At 42.2% G+C, this 21,731-nt stretch overlaps 1 protein-coding gene across 4 annotated transcripts in view; it reads left to right on the top strand.

Annotated features, from left to right (window-relative positions):
- The window catches only part of ZBBX (zinc finger B-box domain containing), a 167,313-nt gene that overhangs the window by 48,138 nt on the left and 97,444 nt on the right, over window positions 1-21,731 (top strand). For 3 of the 4 annotated variants that reach the window (XM_069973831.1, XM_069973833.1, XM_069973832.1), the window contains exons 8-10: window positions 8,230-8,391; window positions 15,242-15,413; window positions 20,919-21,039. In XM_069973831.1, coding sequence (XP_069829932.1) covers window positions 8,230-8,391; window positions 15,242-15,413; window positions 20,919-21,039 — 455 coding nt within the window. The remainder of the gene's footprint in view (window positions 1-8,229; window positions 8,392-15,241; window positions 15,414-20,918; window positions 21,040-21,731) is intronic. The other variant, XM_069973834.1, reaches the window with a different exon arrangement.

A 21,731-nucleotide genomic window follows, 5' to 3' on the forward strand; every position in this document is an offset into this window, starting at 1 on the left:
TATCAGATATTTTTGTTCAACCCTTTAAATTAAACGCTACAATCTGCACTTGAATTCTGTTGAAGAGGTTTCATTTCAAATCCAGTGCGGTGGCATGCAGAGCCCAACTCGCGGAAATTGTGTCACTGTCCAAATATTTCTGGCCCTAACTGTATATCAGGAGACAGTTGTTAAATGAATGTATTTGCAAAAATATTTAATTTGCCAACTCCCCTCAAGTTTCACTTAGGTTGAGATGGGAATACTGCTGGAAGGGTATTCACCCCAAATCATTAAAATGACTCTGTACCCACAATCTGACCCCCCCCCCCCCCCAAACCACTTGTACCTTCGGATAGCTGCTTTTAATCCAAGATCTGTCCTGTGGTACGTTCGGCAGGTGATGCAGTTATTGTCCTAAAAAAATACTCCCATTTGGCACGGGCTTCAAGTTTAAAAGTATCTGTGCCCTAACTTTGCACCCTCCTCCCCACCCTCTTCATCATTAGGAATGCCACTGAAACATTTTCTACATGCTAACTATTGCACATGTCCTTAACGATCCAGCCCATGTGCCGGGCTGCCACAGGTGGGGAATAGGAGGCAATCTGCCTGGAGCATTCCTAATGATGAAGAGGGTGGGGAGGAGGGAGAGAGAGGTTGTGTAAAGTTAGGGCACAGATACTCCCGTTGGGCATGGGGCTTCAAGTTTAAAAGTATTTTTTTAGGACAATAACTGCATTACCTGCCGAACGGACCGCAGGACAGATCTTGGATTAAAAGCAGCTATCCGAAGGTACAAGTGGTTTGGGGGTCAGATTTTGGGTACAGAGTCGCTTTAATACAGTTTAAACAGTACGCAGCAATCTCTACAAAGTTGCAGTTGGTTTTAATAACTGTTTCAATGCTTTAAAAGTTTACTCACCCCCATAAAGACGCTGAAAATCAGTAGCAGGACTTCCACTCCATCTTTTTCCTGCTCTGCCCCCCTCCCATCAGAGACATAGATCACATGTCCTCTGTCTCTGTGGGCTGGGTTAGCGCATTAGAATCCAGCCCACTTCAGAGATAAAGGACACGTGATCTAGTGCAGTAGGCTGAGTTATCATCACCTGGCTCACTTGCGAGACACAGGGCAGGATGGAAAGATGGGCAGTACAGATGAAAGTTGCACACGGCATGTGCAGAGATGTAGTTTTCTGGCTGGTGCCATCTTTAGTATAGTCGTGAATATACCAAAATTTAGAAAGGATGCAACCAGTAGAGTGTGAGAGCTACCCAAGAGAGGAGGAATCAAGACCAGGGGAGTTCGCAACCTTTATTTGCAAAAGGGCTTGGTAGGAATAACCCTTTAAGGGAGACTAGCTGTCACTAGCATTTTGTGCACAGCAACTTCCTCACAGCGAACAGCGTTCGCTGTTCACTCTAAGGAAGTTGCTATAACTGCTCCCTCTGCCGGTGGCTGTAGCCACAGAGATACTTGTGGCCAGTCTCCCTTAGTATATTGCATATTCTAATGCATAAGAAAAAACAGTTGACTCGGGGTGTATCAGTAGCGCTGTGTAGGTGGCAGGACATGATCAGAGCGGGCACCAGGGCTGCAGTTTCCTTCCCAAAAGTCAGCGGCAGTAGTGAGCCCTGTGTCGCCTCTTACTGAACAACGCAGTGTTTAATAGTATATAAATAAATAAAATAAAAAAACTAAATTTAATGAAGTTATATTACTGGTTACTTGTGGCACATCTGTGCATCACATAACAGACATTTCTTTTTAAAGGAGAAGTCTAGCCAAAATAAATTTTGATATGTTATTACTTATGGAAAGTTATACAAATTTCTAATGTACATTAATTATGTGAAATGCTTATATAGGGCTATTTCCCTTAATTTAGTAGATCAGGAAGTTTTAGAATTCTCTCAGATAGTGACGTCACGACGAAAGGTGTAATTCCTATGGAGTGTCCAGCAGCGGCCGCTCTATATGTAGACGTCTATGGGACTTTATTGTTTCTATTGATGTCTATGTAAAGTAATGTAGTGTACAGTATGCTTTATTGAATGAATACATCTATGGAATACTTTGGGGAGCAAGTGTCCTTGCTCCCTTTAGTATTGCATAGATGTATTCAATCAGTACATTAGGATATCACAGTAAGCCAGCCGATCCGCCGACCTCCCGCCACCCACCGATCCGCCGCCCTCCCGCCGATCCGGACTATATACACTGAACTACTGCTCCCATCATCTGCTCATAGTATGAGCAGGTGATAGGAGTAGTAGCTGGGTTATGGCTATCACTTGCCTTCTCCTTTCGGGATCCGGGGAACCTCCCCCCGATCCCAGGGCTTACCCCCGCCTGGCTGCCGCTCTTCCCCCACACATACCGGCTCCAGATGCATCCTGGTGTCCGCACTGACTGTCCTCTCCCACGCGTGCTGGCCAGGAAGCATCGGGAGCCGGTATGTGTGGGGGGAGAGCGGCGGCCAGGCAGGGAGTCAGCCCTTGGATAGGGGGGAGGTTCCCCAGATCCCGGAAGGAAGAGGGGGCAGCGCTCCTATGTGATGAGCGGCTCCCCCCGGCGCCCGGCGGCAGGCAAGTGATAGCCATAACCCAGCTACTACTCCCATCACCTGCTCATACTATGAGCAGATGATGGGAGCAGTAGTTCAGTGTATATAGTCCGGATCGGCGGGAGTGCGGCGGATCGGCGGGCTTACTGTGATATCCTAATGTACTGATTGAATACATTTATGCAATACTTTGGGGAGCAAGGACACTTGCTCCCCAAAGTATTCCATAGATGTATTCATTCAATAAAGCATACTGTACACTACATTACATTACTTTACATAGACATAAATAGGAACAATAAAGTCCCATAGACTTCTACATATAGAGCACCCCCTGCTGGACACTCCATAGGAATTACACCTTTCGTCATGACGTCACTGGATCTGAGAGAATTCTAACACTTCCTGATCTAGAAAATTAAGGGAAATAGCCCTATATGTGCATTTCCCATAATTAATGTACATTAGAAATTTGTATAACTTTCCTTAAGTAATAACATATCAAAAATTTATTTTGGGCGGACTTCTCCTTTAATGATTTGTGTATTCGCTGGTTGCGTTTTCTGGCAATAACAGATCATCATTTGGCTCATTGTCAGGATAAAGAGGTTCGGTAATGTAGACAACTCCTTTTAAGAGGATGCAATTTAAAATCCTCTTAACAAATCCCCTTTCTAGTTTTCAGCTTTTGTTTCCTGTGCTTTTGGGTCACAATTTCCCGCTTTCTATAATATGTCTCTGTAAATGAGGAATGCACATTTTCTATATAATTGTAGGTATGTTTATTTTCAGACCTCCAATACCACAGTGTAAGACTAATTTAAAACCCATTTCTGCTATTATCCAGACTTATGATATAGTGATTTCCAATCCATTTAATTAAAGTGCCGAAATGCAAATAGCTACAATGTAGCAAGTAAGATATATACAAGGGAAAGTGTTTCTTATTCTAATGAATGGATTAAAAAATAAATTTAGAGTCAATTGCATTCTTTTAAAATTGTTCTAATTAAACTAAGAAAAGTTAATCCAAAGTGAGTCTTAAAGAAGCTTTACAGTTAATATGCTGGCTTAATGCTTAGATTTAGCTAAATCCTAAACTGATTCTGGTATGATGTTAGAATTTCTTGCAGTGGTTCATTCATGTTGTTTTCGGAAGTGTGTGACCCAGTTGAAGAAGACTGTGTGCCAACACTTTGGAAAAGTTACTTTTGTAATAGAAAAGAAACTGGTTGTTGCCGCTGTCAGGGCTTCTAATTGTCTTGGAAAATCGACTGTAATGGGACTATTTATCTGAAATGTCGATTGGACTGAACAACCTTTTAATTCCTCTCCTGTATGAAGAAGAGAATTTCATCACTACAGAATATCCTGTCTGTTTCTTTTCCTTTTGGAGTAGTCAGCATCTTCTATTTTTTTATTCTTTTGGCGTCAATAACATGCAAACTGCCTTCTCTAGAGAAGTGTGTAATGGAGTTCTGAAGATCAGCAGCCGCATTGCATTGTAAGCAGAGTCCATCTAGTAAAGCAGCAGGTCCTTACTGTAAGGCAGTTACTAGAGCATAATCAAGTGTGGCATTGGTCAAAGCCCAGTGCTCAGACAGTCCAGCCTTGCTCTATGTTCTATATTCAAATATATACATTTCTAGAAAAGGAAAAACACATTTTATTTAAGCATACTTAATGTGAATGCAAGGATTTTATTTTTTAAATTGTACATTCATTTCGCTGTGTATATTCTGGTATGTGAATGGCTTTTTTAAATTTATTAGACAACATATTTGCCAAATGTCTGCATGAATATTGCCCAAGGTATAGTGTAATGTTTGTTTAGCGCATGCGGCATGATCTCATTTCCAGGCCACAGTGTCTTTCCACCCAGACACAACTACTGTAGCAAAGCTTGTACTGATAAAGCAAAAATGTGTAGATGCAGCAATTTTTTTGTTGAATTCACTGAATTGAGATAACTCATACTGATAAAGTGCAATCCCGTTAAATACTTAGCTCTGCTGAGCTGACACACTATGGCAAATGAATTAAAGGGAATCTTTTTTTATAATGTAAGTAACCACAGTGTCAGGTAGGGGTTGAATGTACCTTTATAGATGTACCTTTAGATTCCTGAACTTCTGTTTTGTGAGATGAGCAATTTACATTTCTAGATATGCAAATGAGCAGCATGTGTCCACAGGTTGGAGCGATCTTCTAAATGGCTTGTCTGTCCCCTACAACACACAGCACAGGGGCTGGTAATCAAATGCAAGAGGAAAAGACAAACAGAAATAGGTGATGGAGATGCTGGCCATTTGCAGCAATCAGCCCTACCCTGTGGAAAAATTCTGTGGAAATTCTTAAAAAGCTCTGCTCTCAAGATGAAGTTGAAAATCTAAATGTGGAGCTACAGAGCTTTTAACCCCTTACATGGTGCTGTGATTATGTAAAACTATTGAATAGATTCCATTTAAGGCTTTACTAATCTCTCTGACGGCCATACTGTACCATACTATGCAAAAGACTTCTGTCAGTGCTTATCTCCGGGGTGGATATTGGGACCCAACATCTCTATATTGAGATCCAACATCTAAATCAGATGAGACTATAAATGTACCTACCATTAATAGTCGCAGACCTCCTTTGATCATTTATAGAGGTTTTTCAACTGTGGTCCATCTACATCCATATGTTACAATGTACTGAATAGGATTTTTTTTTTAAAACTATAGGGGAGATTTATCAAACTGGTGTAAAGTAGAATTAGCTCAGTTGCCCCTAGCAACCAATCAGATTCTACTGGAATTCTCCGTTGCGGAATCCCACCAACCTCCGTGTCATAATGACAGTCTATGAGAGGCTCACACGCCTTCTTTCTCCGCGCTGAAGAATGGACATCTCCATTCTTCAGTGAGGAGAGAGAAGGCGTGCGAGCTTCCCATGGACTGTCATTTATAACACGGAGGCTGGCGGGATTCTCCACCACGGAATTCCGCCAGTTTTTCTCCATGTGAACAGAGCCTAACACCACGCTTGATAAATCTCCCCCTATACTTTTTATATAGTGCAATGTAAATCATTGACACACAGTCCCTTATTAGTATAGCTACATCCGCAAGAGGTTGCAGCCATAACCTTCAATAAAAGCGTAGGCCACAGACCCCAAATAAGTTTAAGTAACAACTATTGTCCGTTATTAATAGTTACAGCCCCCCAAAAGTGACCACAACTGTCTCCCATACATTTGACAAACTGATATGACACAAATCACAGTTCTCTTCCTTGCAACACTTTTTCTCGCTTTCTTGTGTAGAGAGTATATGTAGGTTCAACATGATTTTTACATTAACCTCTGCACGGCTGCCTGAGCCATGATGCACCATGCCATATATGTACAGCATGCTAACACTGAAAGACTATGAAGCGAGTAGTCAACACTTGCATTAGCACTCACATCAGCGATCACACTGATGTCAGATGTTTAACCCCTTAAATGTCAAGATCAAAAGTGATAGCAGAATTTAAAAGGTTTAATGACAGTTGTGTCAAGATGGTCTCTAAGTGCCTACTAAGAAATATCTGCTAATGCAACCAGGCAGACTTTACTAGCAGAGCACCAGTTGACATGGAATAAAACGGGCAGAATTCCGCCGGCGTCCTTGTCATGCTGGTAGTCTATAGGAGGCTCGGGCACCTCCTCTCTCCGCGCCTCTCTGCTCGGAAGAATTGACATGTCAGTTCTTCTGCGTGAAGAGAGGAGGCGCATGAACTTTCCCCAACTGCCAGTATCACACGGAGGCTGGCGGGATTCCGCGGTGGAACTCTCCGCCAGTTTTACTCCATGTAAAGAAAAAAAAAAAAGCCTAACATTTTTAAATCAGCCCCCTATTCCCATTTTTCAAATAAGAAAAAAACCAAACATATTTGCTATCATCACCTGCAGAAGTTTTCGAACTATTGAAATATAATGTTATTGATCCAACACAGCCATCATATTTGGAGTCCTAATTGTAAGGAATCCCTTTATGTCAACAATAAGCCCTCATTGGGTATATGGGCAAAGATTACCATTATGACACAATCCTTTCAAGCTAATGCCTTCAGTTACAGTACACTGTATTTTGTTGTGAGAGTCAAATGAGTGTATAGTTTGTGTAAACCTGTTGCCGTGGAAGACCATTTCACTTTATAGCATCTACCGTACCTCTTTCAAAATCAGTCACATACAAGCCAGTACATAGAAACAAGCCTGAGGCACTAGTTCTAATAACACATATAGCTCAAAGGAATATAAATAGGTAATGTAACTGTAATGTTCCACAGACATACACTGAATGATCTCCTGTATCGTGAAAACACAATGCATGCTAGGTCATTTACTATACATAGGTTTCCAGGAAAAGAATTAGCAAATCTGTAGTCTAAATTCCCAAACCAGGCCATAAAAATGTTCCCACAATAATAAGATTGATCGTGCAGACAATGATATGTTCTCTATTGCCCCGTCGTCTCACCAATAGCATTGATTCTTCCTGTGTCCATGACTGATCATCTACTCACTGTAAATCTGTCGAAGCTGAACGCGTCTCGCGCTGCCCCACTGAAGCTTCTCTGAATAAGCTGGTTAGAAAAATAGAACATGACGAGATTCTGAAATTTTCTGGTCTGTTTAATGCTGCATCAACAGTAGCAAAACATGACTAAAGTTTCATGGATTTCTAACCGTTGTCAAGGAACAGGCATAACAAGACCTTAATCTTGGTTCAAATTATGTAAACTCCCATGGTATATAGGATTTTGTGTACACTTTGAAATTCTCGAATGTCTGGTCCCTGTTGAGGCTGACAAGCACGCAAGCAAAGCAGGCGTACGTATTAATTATCATTTATGCCAAAATAAGTTCCCTTTGTTCGTAAAACTTCTGCAGACCAAACTTTGAGAGACACCGTCTGCATTGATCATTAATTTCTGTCTTGTCAGTTGAGGACAAAGAGATCTGGCAGCAGAGAATCAAAGCCCTTCTCTCCGTGCTCGCAGTCAATCGTCTCCTAGTTGATAGATTTTAGATAATGTTTCAACTGTTACTCCTTAAGTCTCGGTTAGTTTGATATTAGGCAGAGAGATGTGTCTTGTTTAGTATGGAAATGAACATTTTAAATGTGCAGTCTTACATAAGTAACTGCCTCTTAAGATACACCTGCACCATATAAAAGAGCATTTTAAATGAAGCAGCGCCGGCTTTAGTTTTTAATTTAATTGAACTACAACCGCCAACACATGCAAAGCTCTGTGCTATAAAAATAAAATATGTCAAAAATCCAATGTAGCTGTGCATTGCATTCCAATTTAAGCCTAACCTGGACTTAACGGTGCCTTTTATACTGTGGTTTCTAAAGATAAATGCACTCCAAGCTGCAGAAGAGAGAAAAGACAGTTCTGCTCGTCTTCAGTCGTTTCCTTAAGTACACTTCTTCTATGCCAATTTGCATATTTTCTAAATAACGAGCTAAGCGCAGACAATTCAATAAGAAATTTAACATGCATGGAAAGTACAGCCAAAGTGAAATGTCCACTGGAAATAGCCGTGCAACATACTGGGAGCCAGTGGGTTGCTAATTTCATGCATTTATGTCAGCAGTAAAATTGTTTAGTAATTCGGTTTACTTCTAATATTTCATATTTGTAGGAGAACTCTCAAGATGGCAAATTAGATATTTCACATGCTTTCAAGAAAGAACTGAATGTTGATGAGGCAAGTGGAAAAGTTGTAAGAGACAAAGAGATTATTGGCGGCACAAACTCAACCGGAGTTTCTAAGGTTTATAAAATGCAACAGGCCAATGGAGAGGTTGGTGTTTGTTCTTGTTATGAAGACACTAAATACCAATAATACACAATTTATTTATGTGCTTATGCCAAGCAACTATGCACATCTTAGACTGATGTGGATTAGGAATGATCTTTAAAGGGGTACTCTGGCACTTAAGAACTTTTTATATAGTGCTGCTCTTTTGTAAAACATAATAAACATGCTATTCCTGCCTTTTCACGCTCCCCTGGTATCCTCCTGCAGTGTCTTATGGTGGTACCTCACTGACTGAAACCAGCCCCTGCCACTTCCGAGATTGATTCATCTTGGCAGTGACAGCCCACTCAGCTGTCACTCCACAAAAGAGTTGATCTCAGAAGTGGTGGTAGCCAAACTCATTTGGGGAGTGACCGCTTAGTGGGCTGTCACTGCCATGATGAATCCATCTCTGAAGTGGCAGGGGCTGGTTTCAGTCAGCGGGTTACCCGGAGACAGCGCAGGAGGATACCAGGGGAGCGTGAAAAGGCAAGAATAGCATGCAGGGCTGGGACAAGGAGTTTTGGTGCCCTAGGCAGAGAAGGCAAATGGTGCCCCCCCCTAAACAAAATAAAAATAATTATATATATATATATATATATATATATATATATATATAAAATACACACGCCTAGGGGGGAAATTATCAAACTCCATACACCACCTCACATAGTATAGCCCCCACAGTGAATAGCCAGTGTATATACAGTCTCCATACACCCCTTCACATAGTATAGCCAGTGTATATACATCTCCATACACCCCCTCAATATAGCTCCCAGTGTATATACATCTCTATACACCCCCTCACATAGTATAGCCCCCAGTGTATATACATCTCCATACACCCCCTCACATATAGCCCCCACAGTGTATATACATCTCCATACACCCCCTCACATAGTATAGCCCCCACAGTGTATAGGCAGTATATATACATCTCCATACACCCCCTCACATAGTATAGCCCCCAGTGTATATACATCTCCATACACCCCCTCACATAGTATAGCCCCCAGTGTATATACATCTCCATACACCCCCTCACATAGTATAGCCCCCACAGTGTATATACATCTCCATACACCCCCTCACATAGTATAGCCCCCAGTGTATATACAGTCTCCATACACCCCCTCACATAGTATAGCCCCCAGTGTATATACAGTCTCCATACACCCCCTCACATAGTATAGCCCCCACAGTGTATAGGCAGTATATATACAGTCTCCATACACCCCCTCACATAGTATAGCCCCCACAGTGTATAGGCAGTATATATACATCTCCATACACCCCCTCAGTGTAGCCCCCAGTATATATACATCTCCATACACCCCCTCAGTGTAGCCCCCACAGTGTATATACATCTCCATACACCCCCTCACATAGTATAGCCCCCACAGTGTATAGGCAGTATATACACTCACCGGCCACTTTATTAGGTACACCATGCTAGTAACGGGTTGGACCCCCTTTTGCCTTCAGAACTGCCTCAATTCTTCGTGGCATAGATACAACAAGGTGCTGGAAGCATTCCTCAGAGATTTTGGTCCATATTGACATGATGGCATCACACAGTTGCCACAGATTTGTCGGCTGCACATCCATGATGCGAATCTCCCGTTCCACCACATCCCAAAGATGCTCTATTGGATTGAGATCTGGTGACTGGAGGCCATTTGAGTAAAGTGAACTCATTGTCATGTTCAAGAAACCAGTCTGAGATGATTCTAGCTTCATGACATGGCGCATTATCCTGCTGAAAGTAGCCATCAGATGTTGAGTACATTGTGGTCCTAAAGGGATGGACATGGTCAGCAACAACACTCAGGTAGGCAGTGGCGTTGCAACGATGCTCAATTGGTACCAAGGGGCCTAAAGAGTGCCAAGAAAATATTCCCCACACCATGACACCACCACCACCAGCCTGAACCGTTGATACAAGGCAGGATGGATCCATGCTTTAATATTGTTGACGCCAAATTCTGACCCTACTATCCGAATGTCGCAGCAGAAATCGAGACTTATCAGACCAGGCAACGTTTTTCCAATCTTCTACTGTCCAATTTCGATGAGCTTGTGCAAATTGTAGCCTCAGTTTCCTGTTCTTAGCTGAAAGGAGTGGCACCCGGTGTGGTCTTCTGCTGCTGTAGCCCATCTGCCTCAAAGTTGGAGGTACTGTGCGTTTAGAGATGCTCTTCTGCCTACCTTGGTTGTAACGGTTGGCTATTTGAGTCACTGTTGCCTTTCTATCAGCTCGAACCAGTCTGCCCATTCTTCCTCTGACCTCTGGCATCAACAAGGCATTTCCGCCCACAGAACTGCCGCTCGCTGGATGTTTTTTCTTTTTCGGACCATTCTCTGTAAACCCTAGAGATGGTTGTGCGTAAAAATCCCAGTAGATCAGCAGTTTCTGAAATACTCAGACCAGCCCTTCTGGCACCAACAACCATGCCACGTTCAAAGGCCCTCAAATCACCTTTCTTCCCCATACTGATGCTCGGTTTGAACTGCAGGAGATTGTCTTGACCATGTCTACATGCCTAAATGCCGCCATGTGATTGGCTGATTAGAAATTAAGTGGTAACGCGCAGTTGGACAGGTGTACCTAATAAAGTGGCCGGTGAGTGTATACATCTCCATACACCCCCTCACATAGTATAGCCCCCAGTGTATATACATCTCTATACACCCTCTCACATAGTATAGCCCCCAGTGTATATACATCTCCATACACCCCCTCACATAGTATAGCCCCCACAGTGTATAGGCAGTATATATACAGTCTCCATACACCCCCTCACATAGTATAGCCCCCACAGTGTATAGGCAGTATATATACATCTCCATACACCCCCTCAGTGTAGCCCCCAGTATATATACATCTCCATACACCCCCTCAGTGTAGCCCCCAGTGTATATACATCTCCATACACCCCCTCACATAGTATAGCCCCCAGTGTATATACATCTCCATACACCCCCTCACATAGTATAGCCCCCAGTTTATATACAGTCTCCATACACCCCCTCACATAGTATAGCCCCCACAGTGTATAGCCAGTATATATACAGTCTCCATACACCACCTCACATAGTATAGCTCCCACAGTGTATAGCCAGTGTATATACATCTCCATACACCCCCTCACATAGTATAGCCCCCAGTGTATATACATCTCCATACACCGCCTCACATAGTATAGCTCCCACAGTGTATATACATCTCCATACACCCCCTCACATAGTATAGCCCCCCAGTGTATATACATCTCCATACACCCCCTCACATAGTATAGCCCCCAGTGTATATACATCTCTATACACCCCCTCACATAGTATAGCCCCCAGTGTATATACATCTCCATACACCCCCTCACATAGTAAAGCCCCCACAGTGTATAGGCAGTATATATACAGTCTCCATACACCCCCTCATATAGTATAGCCCCCACAGTGTATAGGCAGTATATATACATCTCCATACACCCCCTCAGTGTAGCCCCCAGTATATATACATCTCCATACACCCCCTCAGTGTAGCCCCCAGTGTATATACATCTCCATACACCCCCTCACATAGTATAGCCCCCAGTGTATATACATATCCATACACCCCCTCACATAGTATAGCCCCCAGTGTATATACATATCCATACACCCCCTCACATAGTATAGCCCCCAGTGTATATACATCTCCATACACCCCCTCACATAGTATAGCCCCCAGTGTATATACAGTCTCCATACACCCCCTCACATAGTATAGCCCCCACAGTGTATAGCCAGTATATATACAGTCTCCATACACCACCTCACATAGTATAGCTCCCACAGTGTATAGCCAGTGTATATACATCTCCATACACCCCCTCACATAGTATAGCCCCCAGTGTATATACATCTCCATACACCGCCTCACATAGTATAGCTCCCACAGTGTATATACATCTCCATACACCCCCTCACATAGTATAGCCCCCCAGTGTATATACATCTCCATACACCCCCTCACATAGTATAGCCCCCAGTGTATATACAGTCTCCATACACCCCCTCACATAGTATACCCCCAGTGTATATACATCTCCATACACCCCCTCACATAGTATACCCCCCAGTGTATATACATCTCCATACACCCCCTCACATAGTATACCCACAGTGTATATACATCTCCATACACCCCCTCACATAGTATAGCCCCCAGTGTATATACATCTCCATACACCCCCTCACATAGTATAGCCCCCAGTGTATATACATCTCCATACACCCCTCACATAGAATAGCCCCCAGTGTATATACATCTCCATACACCCCCTCACATAGTATAGCCCCCAGTGTATATACATCTCCATACACCCCCTCACATAGTATACCCCCCCACAGTGTATAGACATCTCCATACACCCTCTCAGTGTAGCCCCAGTGTATAGACATCTCCATACACCCCCTCACATAGTATACCCACAGTGTATATACATCTCCATACACCCCCTCACATAGTATAGCCCCCAGCGTATATACATCTTCATACACCCCCTCACATAGTATAGCCCCACAGTGTATAGCCAGTGTATATAGTCTTCATACACCCCCTTAGTGTAGCCCCCCACTGCCTGATCTGGAAGCAGCTTACCAGGTTACTTCCCCCTGCCACACTCCACTTTTCTCCTCCTTGGCTCCAGACACCATGTGACATATTAGTAAGACGCTCATTGGTCAGAAGGTCCAGAGCCAGGCAGAGGGAGGAGGAGTGTATGTAGATGTCTGCCGCCGCGGGACTAGAGTCCTCAGTAGCAGAGAAGGGATGCAGTGCCACGGGTGAGGTCGGGTGGGCGGATTTACTGTCTGCCGGGGGAGGGGGAGGGAGAGAGAGTGACGACAGGGGTTGATGCAATGTGAGGTGGAGGGGCGGCGCTCGGCAGCGCAGGGCTGGAACCTGCAGCTGCTTTAGGGCAGAGCGGAGGAGCGATCACTGTCTGCCCGGGGGGAGGGAGAGAGAGTGAGGACAGGTGCTGGAGGAATGTGAGCGGAGGGGCGGGCATCAGAAGTACAGTAGCCTAGTAAAAAAATGTTTAAAAGACATTCAAATTGCAATTTGTAATTTACCACTAGATGGCGCCCTAGGCCATCGCCTATGCCTGCCTACCCTTTGTCCCGTCTCTGATAGCATGTTTATTATGTTTTACATAAGGGCAGCACTATATAAACCGTTCTTCAGTCCACTGCAGTAACATGGGGTAGATTTATCGTGCTGTCTAAGGCCTTGTCCACATAGCCGTACTTTGTGGTCTGCAGTTGCGGACCTGCAAGAACAGGCTGTATAGGATACAGTAAAGTCTGTGGGCCAGTGTACAGAACCGTGAATGCCACATCTATGCATTTGCTAAGAGCCATACATTTTAATCCTCTTGTACACAATCAGTAATTGCAGGCAGCACATCTGAGGGCCATCCACAATCATGGACTGTGCATTACAGTCTTGCCTAGCTGTGTAGACAAGGCCTTATATTCAGATTCTCTCTGTTGCCCACACCCTAAAATTACAGCTTAGCATTGATTTTACCACAGCAATATGAGAAATGAAAACTGAGTTGTGATTGGTTGCTGTAGGTAAGTGTAGTGTAACTAGCTTTATATACTTTTTCAGAATCTATTATTATTATTATTATTTGCCATGCATAGGGGATAACATGCTAATCGTTTTGGGTCTGACCACTAGGGATTCACAGGGTTCTAGACAGTTGGACCCCCAGTGATCAGCTTGCTATCCTCTGTCCTATGGGTAAGCTCACTTGGGAATACCAGACAGAAGTCTGATTTTGACATGGTTTTCTGTTGACATGGATTTTGTCATTGTAACCAATGACATGCATGCAGACCTATGCATGCGAATGGGAGTTTTGCAACCCTGTTGATATGCAATAGAAGATCAACCCACTGCACACAATCCATTTTGGAAATTAGTGCTGTAATTCTAGTGTGGATCCGCTGACTTCACACAATAGAAATCTGAGTCTGTGTGTTTCTTGTAGTTGATGGTGCTATGGTACTTAATGATTCCTAGCAACCACTTGACTGTGAGAATTATGTCTGTCTATCTATCTATCAATCTATCTCATATAAAGTATAAAATACACTGTAAGGCCACGTTCACACTTATGAATTGTATTACAGCAGCTGCTCTCTGACACTGCCGTGACACAGAATTGCCGCCGTCTGGGGAGTTCACCCCGACCGGATGAACATCACTTTTTTTCAAATTGGAATGCAGGCACATTCGGCTTTGCCCGCACTCCTATTAACCATAGGAGAAAATGTAAAGTACGGCTGGAGACGCACTTTTCATTGTTTGCACAGTTTCAATGAATAGCGGCTGCACAAAATTGACATGGCAGTTTTCAGTGCGGCCGCATGAAATCCCGGCCGGAGTGTATACAGTTTGTTTACACTCTGGCTGGGATTCCATAGAACACAATGTCATTTGACACTTTCAATAAACAGAAGCCGTTGTTGCAGTTTTTTATTGAAATGAAACATTGTGTGAACATGGCCTAAGGCATGTAAGATGAAGTAGTAATTAGCGGTAGTTTTTTTTTTTTTCAGCCTCATTTCTATGCAACTAAATATAGTTGTGATCGTTTAATTTACTTTTGATTTAAAAGGCAAGGAAAACTATAGATATTACACATGCATTTTTATAACTTTGTAAATCTATATTACATTAGCCCATAATTGATAGTCTTTTGTTATTGTTAAAATTAGTCACTAACTAGACTGTGAATTTGGTGTTTGGTGTTAGAATACCACATACAAACTAATGCAATTCCAAACTCCCCAACAGTCTTTCCTCTCAGAGTCGAGAAAAGAGCACCTACCTAAAAGTAGAGACTCTCTACTACACGGAACATTTAATGAAGAGGAATCTGCAAAATATTTTGCTGAAGCTTTATTAGAATGGAGAAATGAAGCCAAGAATAAATCACAACCTGACAGTGTCTTAAAGGTGGAAGCAGGTAACACAGTAATTATTGCTGTTTTGTAACATTTATTTGTGTTTTTAGTTGGAAATTCAAATGTTTTAAAATTTAAAGATAAAGTGATATGAGGATGGAGAACCAAGACCTAAACAGGACACACCATCACACCCATTTTACAGACACAAAAAAATTGGAGAATTTGGTTAATATAAGATGAGATTTTTTCTTTTTTTATTACGTTCACATACATTATTTTTGGTCAGTATTTTGCAACCCAAAGGAGTCGATTGAAAACACAGGAAGGCTGAAACGGGTGTCATTTAATGGTAAATAATTGCTGTTTTTTTTTTTTTTTAAAACAATGGCTGTTATTTGCTGTTAAATGACTGTCATCCACTAAGTCTCAATAGTGTGTGAACAGAGCCTTTCTGTGTTTTCAATCCACTCCTGGTTTTGGTTGCAAAATACTAAGTAAAAGTACTGTGTGTGAATAGGCTCTTTGGGAGTCTCTCTGTCTCGATCTACCTCTACGATCTGAACTCCCTCTTCTCTCCCTCCTCACCCCTTCCCTCTCCATAGACTTATATAGATAGCATGTAAACTGATCTCTCAGTGAGCTGTTATTCTGTCTTCTAGACACACAGCATGAAAGTTTAGCCTGGGGAGGATTAATAAATAGGAGAAAGAAGCACTTTTGTCTGATAAGATATATCACAAAGTTTCCATTTAGAATTTATTGCAAACTAAGGGAGGTTAGTGTCATTTAAGCAATAATTTTTCAATTTGCGCACTTTTACATGCTGAACAAAAATCTCTTGTTTCTTGCACAAAATTTATCTTTAGGAGCACTGGCCTTGATAAATCTTGTGCAGTTTTTCAGGTTTTTTGTTTTTTTTTGCCCAACAGCTTGGTGAAGAAAACAACCTGAGGTCTGACTGGAGTACTCCTGCACAATAACTTTTGGCAAAAAAAAAAAAAAGATAAATCTTGCTTAAAAATTAGCTAACATTCAGTTTTAGAAGGTCTTTGTGTGTTTTATGCAAAGTAAAGCCAAAGGCGTGTGCTGTAGTTCAATAGAACTCTGTGGTTCTTCATGGTTTACAATTGGCAGACTTTGCCTGCACATTGGCTTAACCCTTAGAGGACTGGGCCAATTTCATTTTTCGTTTTTTTTCTCCGGCCAAAAGTATTTTTTAATATGTTATTACATAAGGAAAGTTAGACAAATTCCTAATATACACTTATTATGGGAAATGCACATATACTGCTTTTTTCCTCAATTTAGTAGATCATGCAGACTTCAATTTCTCTAAAAAAAATGTGACGTCACGAACCGAACCAGAGCAGGGCTGGGTGTAATTCCTATGAAGCTACCAGCAGGGGGCGCAGTATATGGAAAATTTACACTGTAATTGGGTTGCAGTCATCCATAGCAGCTTGTGCACTCACCCCCTGTCTCTCTTCCGCAGTAGTGAATGGTTATGTGCGGCTGAAGAGAGACAGCTGGGGCTACGGTAAAGCAGCACTCTCCCCGCTGCACACTGGACTGGACAGCAGGGAGAGCGCTGCTATACCGTGGTCCCCGCTGTCTCTCTTCAGCTGCACATAGCCATTCACTGCTGCGGGAGAGAGACAGGGGGAAAGAGACGCCGGACACAGGACCGGGCAGCGGGGTGAGTAATTGCAGTGGGAGAGAGCGGGGAGGGAGGCCCGACGCAAGGACGGGTGCAGCAGGGGGCGGCCGGTGACACGGACGGGTGCGGGGGGGCGGGGGTTGGGTGACCAGTGTGATGGACGGGTGTGGGGGGTCCTTTGGGGGCTAGGGGAGCCGGTGCAGGTTGGACTGGTGCCGGGGAGCTTCTTTCTGCCACCCGGCGAGTGCACAAGCTGCTATGGATGACTGCATCCATGACTTATTAAAGCATTTTGGTCCTAGTGCAATGAATGAGCAAAGTTCCCATGCAGTGGAGTCTTTAAAGGGAAACTGACTGCCAGTTTCCAGTTATCTACTTTGCTCTGTGATCTTGTGTCTTTGTAAAAAACGATCTTTATTTTGCAGGGACATTGTTATAAAGGCGCGTCTGTGACACTGTTTGTGACCGTCCTGCTCTTCAGCCAACGATCTGTCTTCAGGTCGCCCCTGTCTCCTCTGAGAATGACTGATAGCTGGCCCATTTTCGCGTTGAAATCCCACACAACCCAAGATAAGCCGGCTGTCAGTCATTATTGGAAGAGGTACTGAGGGAAATTGAAACTTCCATTACAGTTACTGATGATGATTATGCAGCTCCTAGTTATAATGGATAAGATGACAGTTCAGCTTTCCTGAATGTATACTTATAGTCTATTAGCTTATTATTGTACTGCATAGATGTGGGAATGTTTTCACTGCATGGTCCCATCTTTAGCTGTTCATGTGATGCATTGCACTGTGCTGATGCATCATTGAATGGAGAACAGCTTTGAACAGTTTACATGGAAAGATAGTAGTAAGTCACAATTACAATTATCATTGTAATCACAATTGTTTTTACACTCTAGTATACAAACCATTATAATAATGAACAAACAATTGCACATACATCGAAAGGCTTGCAAATGATTAATAGTGATATTATGGTCAGCTCAAAAGATGTGATCAAATACATACAAACAAATTTTTGTTCGTTTGATTGCCAGCAAAAAGACAAAAAAATTATCGCTTAAATTCAACCGATTTAACAATTTTTTTGCCCGATTATCTTCCCATGTAAAAGGGATAGCGATTAAGCATTTATTACCTGACCTGTGGATAGATGATAAATATGTTTTGTGGGATAAACCCTTATATTTACTACTTTAGGCTATGTTCACATTACGTATCAGACTGGCCGTTCCGTGACCCGGCCGGGTCACGGAACGGCCGGTCTCAGCCTGGATCATCCAGGCCGGGTGATCTTTCCGGCCGCAGAGCTCTGATGCAGGCACATCAGCGCGCGCCTGCATCACAGCTTCCCATAGCCCACAGTGAAGCAAGCTGCTGGAGCCGCTTGCTTCACTGTGTGAACCGACATGTCAGTTTTTTCCAGCGCCGCATGGGATCCCGGCCGGAGCGCATACGATGTGTGTACGCTCCAGCCGGTATACCATTGAAAATAAGGCTATGTTCCACCCCTCAAAACTATGGTCGTAGTTCTGCGGCGAGAACTACGGCCGTAGTTTTACGTAGTGTGAACATAGCCTTAAAGAGTAAAATATGTGCTGCAATGGGTTTTACTGGATAAGGATCTCCTATAGCTGTTACACACATATTCCATTTCCTTTAATTGGTCCCATGGATCCCCAGTCAGTGTCTTGCATCATTTGATTTGCCTTTGTGTCCCTGTAATACAGTTGTGTGCATATTCCACTTTAAACAATTGAAGTACTTGTGTTGTCACAAAATAGAATCATTTATGGGTGCCACAATACACTGCACCTGTTGCCAAAAAATAAAAATATAAAAAAACAGAGTTCCTTTGTGTTTCTTATCCTTGTGGAGAACAGACCCATTTAAAAGACGCATGGCACTTTCTTTAGATCACTCTTATGAGACTTGACTTCTTATTCTTCAGCCCGCTGAGGAAAAGCGAGCACATTTTTATTCTATTTAATCCATATACCATACAACATCTAACATTTCTTTGCAATTCAGATGATTCTTCATCATCAAAGGTTTGAACATTAGCATTTTGCATTTATTTTCTCACTAATTACATATTTTGCATCTGAAGACTCGCTTGCCAGCAAACAGACTCTGTTGGTGCCTAATGTTTTAACTGCATTGGGATGTGAAAGCTTTAAACTAACAAAGCTTACTTTGAATATACTGTACTTGCAATATTTGTTGTGTAATACAGTTAAGCTGCGCAGTCTAGTTGTTGGTAACGTTCTGGATGATGTTTGATTTAGCCATTGTAATATTGTGATTAGCTGTATAATAAAAAATTCATCTTGTACAAAACATATTCACTAATACATTAGGTTTTGTTTGTTTTTTGGAGTGAATACTATATACGTTGCAAATACTGATACTGCAAAAAAAATAATAATTTCCAGAATCTTAATAGAACAGCTTTTGACATGTCTTAGATATGTTTTGATTGGTAAGGGTCTGGGTGTTCAGACCCCTTCATATTTTTAGATAAAGGTGGGAGAAACCCTACGAGCAGTGAGCCTGAGATTGCGGCAAGTCAGGGAGTGAAGCACTTAGTCAACTGCTTCTCCTGACTGATGATTATTGGGAATATGAACACCCATACCCCAACTTATCAAAACGTTTAAAACTTCTCTTGGACACATTAAAGTGTAACTGTCAAAATCTAAATCAACAGTAGATGTGATAAAAAGCAAGTTTGCAATATACATTCATTATTTTTGTTGTTATCATGCTGTAAAACAAAGCTGAACTTACCAGAAATCCAGGCCCAGTCTCCTGAGGGGCAGATTTTCTGACTTGTGCTGGTTGAAAAAAAGAGACTAACACAGGAATTCCGGCCAGTACAGAGAGTCACAGCTCAATGCCCATCAGTCACATGACTGCCTTCTCTTTGTGAGTGCTCTGATGACCTGGGAAACACAGGACTTCCTGTTTTCTGACAGTTTTTTCTCAAAAAGTCAGAAAACATGAAGTGCCGTGTTAACTAAAAAAATATATTAAATTTTATGTTGCAGACTTGCTTTATTTCACATCTACAGTTGATTTAGATTTTGAAAGTTATCAGGACGGTGACACTTTAAAGTAAATAGAAGACTATTGTGTCTTTTACCAGTGTTTATCACCATAAAGGGGGTCAAAGCCTGCTTACTAGGCTGTATACAGCCTAATATACATAATCCTGTCCTTTTACAAGACTTAAAAAAATAACTCTGGTGCTGAAACCCACTCTGATCACTAAAACAAAGGGGATGTTGAGGTTCTATTGTCAAAATCAACAGTGAATGAAGCTGAGCTACAAAACAGAAGACTGAGAGATTCAATGTTCTCGGCGAGTGAAAGTTTAAACTCACTAACTTAATGGACAGTTCCAGAAATAGTTTGTGTGCGCTAGTGGCTGTAGGGCTTCATAAACTGTAATCATGAACTATATGAATGCCTTATGATTAGGCTTTCACTAATGTACCATGATGCATGATTTCAATTGCTTCTACTTTTCCTAGAGTCTGTTTGATGTATAACTGTATGTACTTGCCAGCGACAGCTTCTGTGGGGTGAAGGCGTGTAATAACTGCACTGAATACATTTCCAGTTCAGGAAATCGCAAATATATAAAAATATGTTGTTCGCCAATAATACTGCCTTTTATGTCACTTTAAACCAGGCTTCTTTTCAGATAGATGTAATACAGCTGCATTTTATCCGCAACATCCCTACCCCCCGCTGTTCTGTTAAACCAAACTTTAGAATATCATAGTGTTCCGTAGCTATCAAAGTTTATATTGAAACCTTCCACTCACAATGAAGCAGACCTACTGCTTCCAACATATGAATCTGTTGTAATGGATCAAATTTGTGTTTTGTAGATGACACTGGAAGTTCGGAAGTTCAGACTGTACTCACTGCCATTACAAAACCATTGCATATCGAATTTAAAGAAGATAGCTTAAGCTACATGGAAAAGCTGATGCTAAAAAAACATAGAAGGTACAGTATATCTACAATACAGAAATGCAACTAATGTGCAAAGGGATCATTATTTGGGCTCATACTTTGGCATTGTGAAATCCCTCTGAAACATTGTAAAGCATGGAAAGATGGAAATACATATATGTATGTTTTACCTTTCACCTCTTTCATTCCTCTGCGGTACACTTGCAAATGGTCCATACTCTGCATGCTGATGTATACCCCAGACTCTAAAGCTCTGACAAACAATACAGCAAACTCCAAGATACCTTACTGACATACAGAACACTGTTTGCAGATTGGCTGCAAAAAGAGAGTGGAAGAATAAGAAGTTTGCTGCTTTTCCCTTTATTAAACAAAGTGAGGTTACAGCTCCTCCAGCTTGAGGTCCTCTGACTAGTTCATAGTTCCCTTTGTTCCTGTGGACCCTGCCACAAGCTGCCTGGTCCTGTTTTTTTATGCTGCTTTCTTTCCTGGTTGCCTTCTAGTTGTTATTTTTGCTTCCACTCTACACTTCTTCTTTGACCATTGAATACTACCTCTGGTACTTCTGATACTCCTCCTGGTCCAGACCCCTGGCTGCTCCTAACTCTATTCCTAGCTAGAAATGTTCTACTTGTAATACTCCTGATCAAGGCTTCTGGCTATTCCATTGGGAAATATATCTGGTTCTTACTGGCCTGTTCTTGGGTTGCACATGGTCTGTTCTT

Source organism: Dendropsophus ebraccatus, chromosome 6 (assembly GCF_027789765.1).
Source record: "Dendropsophus ebraccatus isolate aDenEbr1 chromosome 6, aDenEbr1.pat, whole genome shotgun sequence".
Taxonomy (NCBI): domain Eukaryota; kingdom Metazoa; phylum Chordata; class Amphibia; order Anura; family Hylidae; genus Dendropsophus; species Dendropsophus ebraccatus.